At 38.0% G+C, this 6000-nt stretch overlaps 1 protein-coding gene across 2 annotated transcripts in view; it reads left to right on the top strand.

Moving 5' to 3' along the window:
- Positions 1–261: 261 nt before the first annotated feature.
- Positions 262–6000, top strand: part of LOC132115944 (elongation of very long chain fatty acids protein 2-like) — a 110840-nt gene continuing 105101 nt past the window's right edge. The window contains exon 1 of one of the 2 annotated variants that reach the window (XM_059524384.1): positions 262–413. In XM_059524384.1, coding sequence (XP_059380367.1) covers positions 411–413 — 3 coding nt within the window. In that variant the 5' untranslated portion in view covers positions 262–410. The remainder of the gene's footprint in view (positions 414–6000) is intronic. The other variant, XM_059524385.1, reaches the window with a different exon arrangement.

The following is a 6000-nucleotide window of genomic DNA, read 5'->3' as shown; positions in this document are numbered from 1 at the left end:
AAGAAAAAACGAGAGAGCGAGAATTTCAATAAAAGCATTCAAATAGTTTTATTTCATTTGTGCATTACAACGTTATAACTACCGCTTATATATTTTTTTCGGGGTCTTCGGGTTGTTTTCTGAAATCCACGTGGGCCCTCGCAGGGTTGCTTTGGTTCAGACTGTGAACCCGTCATCTGATGGTCCATGTCATCGTAACAGCCAAGACTTGAGCCCCTATTGGTCATCCTCACTTCCGTTACACTTTTAGCATCACCGCGCCACCTCGCGTCACTCTCCAGCGATTTCGGGATCGGACGCACATACATGCGTTTGTTCTTTAAGTAATTCATTCCATAGCAGAGGAGCGGGCGACCTAGATCAGTCTACAGTTTCCAGCAGTCCCATATTGTTTCGTGGAACTAGTAGAAATGGTAAGGATCGCCATCTTCATATGTGATTCATGTTTTTGCGTGGGATTTTCTCTTTGACGAGAACATTAAAATCCCGTAGATGCTAACTGAACAAGAAAACTAGTAATTTAGTAAAATCACATCCCAACCTAAATCACTCTACTATTATTTATCTACGTGTATTATTCAAGTATTGTATGCATTTATCTTTTGTCTAGCTATGACTTTATGTACTGACTATAGAACATTATTGCAGTTAAACTCTCTTAACTCATGCTGTAAAAATGTTACACGTTTTAGGTAAACTAACACATTTACTTTATGTTGTTTTATGTTATTAATCGATTGGTTTTATTCAAATCCTGTAGAACAGAATCAGTGCAATTCTATTTTTTTATGTACTTTATATATCAGGAATGACCCCTTATTACCTCATGTGAGTCAACTGTGAACACTTCTCATTGTTCATGCGGTGGCATTTCAGTTTACTTCTATACACTGTAATTGTTCACTCTCTGCTGAAGAAGTCAGGTTACAAATGTTTGATGTCATGTTAACCTCCAAACGACCTGAAAAACTGCACATGATCTTTATATTTCTTTTGACAGCTGCTTATAACTCCAAATACCTGTCTTTGAAGTGCTTATTAATCATCCATTTAAGGAGCATAAATATATAAAAAAAAATACATAATACAGGGTCACTTCAGGAATATACGGTGTATAGCTATATGATAACTCACTGCATGGTTAAAACACATTTTATATAGCACCCATTTTGTGTACTGAAATTTTCACAGTATCAATGAGTTAAAAAAAAAATAAAGTCCCTTGATCCCTCTGAAAGGTTAGAAACCAACATTACATCATAAACCTTGACAAGTTAAACTAAATTTGACTCAACTGCATGGGGATGTACGATTTACAGTGTGTGTACTTGTTGGATCTATATTATTACTATTATTACTTTCACAATAAATTGACCTGTCAATCTTGCCACAGTTAACATACTTATACTCCACATTTCATTTATACTACTTAAAATTCTTTCCACTATACTGGAGAGAAAAGATGTTAATTGATCTGCCAGTTGTGGTGTTTTATTTAGAGAACTCTTTTTCATGTATTTGTATAATGATGCATTTAATACTTAATGGACAACCATGTCTATTTTGCTATTGTACAGGGTCACTTATACATTCTTTACAAAAGCCCATAATGTTGCAGATGAAAAATAACACCAGGGGCAAATCTAGAAAATACTTTTTAGGGTGGCAAAAGGGTGGCAACATCAAAGCAACCCCCCATTTTTGGGGATTTATAGTCTGACATACACAATTGTGTTCAAAAATATTGTATTACTATTAAGTAATAATCTATAAAATTTTGAATGAAAAAAAAAAAAAAACATTTCAATATCCATCATGGCACCAAATCATTACACAATAACAATAAAAAAATAATAATAATAACAAAAAAAAAAAAAAAAAACTTCAACAGGTTATAAATGTTTCGTAGCTTGTATCACTAAAGAAGACGTGGTTCTGTTAAAATTACATAGGCTACTTAAACGGTATAATCGCGTTTAGTGCAAGTTTAAGAGCATCAAAAACTTTTGAATTTCCTAACGTTAGAAAGAAATAGATTTTCAATATAAGAAAAGTAAGATTTTATGTTATTAACAGAGGTGGGAATGTCTATATTCACCCAGAACAAACTATCAACCATATACTCTAGCAACACCCCAGCAACTGCATAGCAAGAGCCTAGCAACCACCAAGAAAATCCTAGCAACCAACTAGCAACACTTTAGCAAACATCTAGAACAATCAAACTGACCAAACCATTTTTTAAACAAGACTTTGACAAAGACTTTGTCTTTCAAACTTTTCAGTCTAGTTATTTCAGGTTTTCTTACAGGTTTATTTCAACAGCTTACATTTTCAAAACTTGCCCTCTTTTTTTTCCGAAACCTTACACATAAATGCAAAATGCCTCACATCTTTTTTCAAAATAAAGCACTGCATTAAAAATATCACAAACTCATCTCAAAAGCAAACATTTGCAAACTCCTTTGCCATAACATCAATTCCTGTTAGATTGGTGTGTTACAAGGAATCGTGTCTTGTGTTTTGCAAAAAGTGTTTTATGAATTTGAAAACTGAGTCAAAGGCCAAGAATTAGTGTATGGCTTTGCAGATTTGGTGTTTGGTTCTGGTGTTTGAGTGTCAGCTTTCTGACAAGGAATGATTTTATGTGCAAGTGGTTGAAACAAAACTGTAAATGCTTACACAATTCAAATATACAGAGATCAATAACACACACACACACAAAAAACTCTTACTAGGATTCTGGAATTATTTTTGCAGCTCAATGTCTATTACAGTATACATAAACTAAATTACAGATACAGATGTATAATTCAGCAATGAACTTTTGAAAAAAAAAAAACATTTACATTTTCTACTGTAAAGTATGTAATTCCCTTCAAGCATACAATGGCACAAGTGGTTTCCATACTACTGGTTTATTTGATGGCTCTTCCAAATCTACCATGAAAACTAAATGATGAATACAAAACCACATTAACATATAATGTCAGGAGGCCCGAGATGACCCAGAGGCAAAATACGTTTTCACAGTTTATTCAGTCCCAAATACGAACAGAAACATACTGCCAGGCGCGATACAGGCTTAGTATTCTTTGATCCGGGTCTGTAAGAAATAGTAAAGTCAAAACGTCTGAAAAAGAGGGCCCAACGAGCCTGACGTGCATTCAACCATTTAGCTGACCGGATATATTCGAGTTTCTATGATCCGTCCACTAGGGGTGTAACGGTACGTGTATTCGTAATGGACCCTTTCACTACAGGGCTTTCGGTACAGTGCATGTGTGTACCGAATGACCGAATGCAATATTTTGTATGCGAAACATAAGTACATTTTGCTGAGCTGCTCACGCTCAATTAAAGTGAAAGCGCACTTTTGATGGACAAAATAAATGTGATTTAACACAAAACGTGCTCAAAATGCACAGAATACGCATGTCAAGAGCTTTAACAACAATGCCAATGCCTAGTGTTTTAACAATTATTCCAGAAAAGAAAATTAAGTATAACAAATATGTATTTACCCATTTAAACTTTTTAATAAATCATTTTGAGTGAAAGTATGGTGTATTGTTATAAAAACAAATGTTGAACGAATTATACCCATTGTTTGAAATGGTTATACTGTCTCCCGAACACGCTTTGCAGCCGCGGCTTTGATGCTGTACTTATACGCTTCCAGTGTGAATACTTGCGAGAGTCTGCTACTGTAGGTGACATAGAGGGAGGCCGCCGACAGACCAGACTCTTGTCTTCATGACAACAATATCTATACTTCATGTTGAGCATAAATATACAGCCTACTGATAAAGGACACCGTCAACAGTATTGACGGCAAAATAGATTATGTTTGATAGGTGCAATATGCCAGTGTGTCACCGGCCTAAGGTTTTCAAAAGGCATCACGCGAGTGTGAACATCACTACAACTAGGAAAAAAACTATTGTAATTCAAACGCAGCTCCTGTCGGCATTTAAACAGACCTTTGCTCTTAATTCCGATCGGTCCAACGCATAACGAAATCTGAGCAGGTCTATAAACTGAAACTGTTGATGCTTCACTTTACACTTTGGAAAAGTTATATATATATATTTTTAAATATGAACAGGCCTACAAGCTGGGATTGGTAGTGCTGCACTGTAATCATAGTTATTTATTTATATTTTTCAATATATTTTATTATATGATATTGGTTTGAGACTGAGAGTATTTTATTTAGTGGAGAACTTTGCAGCAGTATTATATTTCTTACTCTTTTTTTATTTTATATATAGCTATTTTATTAAAAAGTATTTTAAAAAAAGTAAACAAATTGTTAAAAAAAGTTTCTAGTAATAAACAACCTGCAGTTTAATGTTTGCATTTATTTCCCTTACTGTACCGAAAATGAACCGAACCGTGACTTTAAAACCGAGGTACGTACCGAACAGTGATTTTTGCCTACTGTTACACCCTTACCGTCCACACAATGAAAGGAATAGAGGAACCCTCCAACCAGGGACGCCACTTACCCAAAGCCATACGGATGGCAAGGAGCTTGCGGTTACCGATGTTGTAATTTCATTCGGCTGACGACAGACGGTGTGAGAAGAACGGGCAATGATGGACCTTATTATCCGTAGGGGAGCGCAGAGAAAGGACAGCGCTCATGCCGATATCAGAGGCATCAACCTCGACAATGAATTGTCTCGTTGGATCAGGCGTGATGAGAATAGGTGCTGAAGTTAACAGTTCCTTCAGTTTAACAAAAGCCCGCTGAGCTCTCTCGGTCCATTCAAAACGTCTCTTAAACGAAGTGAGAGCTGTTAGGAGGCGAGGCAGTGTGACTTAAATTTGCAATAAAACGACAATAGAAATTAGCGAATCCCAGAAAATGCTGGAGAGCAGTACGAGAATTTGGGATGGGCCACTCTGTCACCATGCATACCACCATGCAATCAGCAGAGATTACCGGAGACAGATTGGGCATAAAAACGCATTTCTCAGCATTAACAAAAAGTTTGTTCTTGAGTAGGCGTTGCAAGACATGACGAACATGCTGGACATGCACTGCTGGAGATGGGGAAAAGATGAGGATGTCATCTAAATATACGAAAACAAAAATGTTAAGCATATCTCACAGAATGTCATTGCCCAGAAGGGAAGAAGGGAAGAACCCAATATTCAAAGTGGCCGAGAGGAGTATTAAACACCGTCTTCCACTCGTCTCACTCCTTAATACGCACTAAAGGTCTAACTTGGTGAAGATCCGAGCTCCCTGAAGCAGCTCAAAGGCAGATGACATAAGGGGCAAAGGGTAGCGATTCTTGACCGTTATGTCAATCAACCTGCGAGAGCAAAAATCTGCGCTCTCGGGAGAGGTGGAAGGAAGGAAGGATAGTACCGGCAGCAAGACTTTCAGACAAATATTTCTCGAGGGCCTCGCGTTCTAGGGGCAGATAGAGAGTATAAAAGACTGCGGGGAGGAGTAGTACCAGGAAGTAGTTCTATACTGCAGTCATAAGGACTGTAAGGGGGAAGAGACGCAGCCCGGGAACGACTGAAGACCGCCCGCAGATCGTGATTCTCCTCCGGCACTCCGGACAAATCACCGGGCTCCTCCTGCAACACAGAGACTGAAGAGACAGGAGACACAGCAGACAATAACATTGGACATGACAAGACAAATTCCGAGACTGAATAGTTCCTTGTGGATTATGTTGAATGAGCCAAGGATGACCCAAGACAGTAGGGGCAATAGTAGAACGAAAAATAGAAAAGGAAATAGTCTCATGGTGGTTGCCTGAGATGGTGAGACTCACCGGTACAGTAACAAAGTGTATACCAGGCAGCTCAGTGCTGTCTAACGTAAGTACAGGAGTAGGGACTACCGGCGAGTGTTCCCTTTTATGGCGCTTTTCCATTACCAGTACCAGCTCGACTCGACTCGGCTCGACTACGCCTTGGCTCGCTTTTCGCTCCGTTTTCCATTGCAGATAGTACCTTCACAATAGTACTTGG

This window comes from Carassius carassius, chromosome 35 (genome assembly GCF_963082965.1).
Source record: "Carassius carassius chromosome 35, fCarCar2.1, whole genome shotgun sequence".
Taxonomy (NCBI): domain Eukaryota; kingdom Metazoa; phylum Chordata; class Actinopteri; order Cypriniformes; family Cyprinidae; genus Carassius; species Carassius carassius.
Note: the sequence above shows the minus strand (reverse complement) of the source record. Positions and strands in the feature narration are given on the sequence as shown.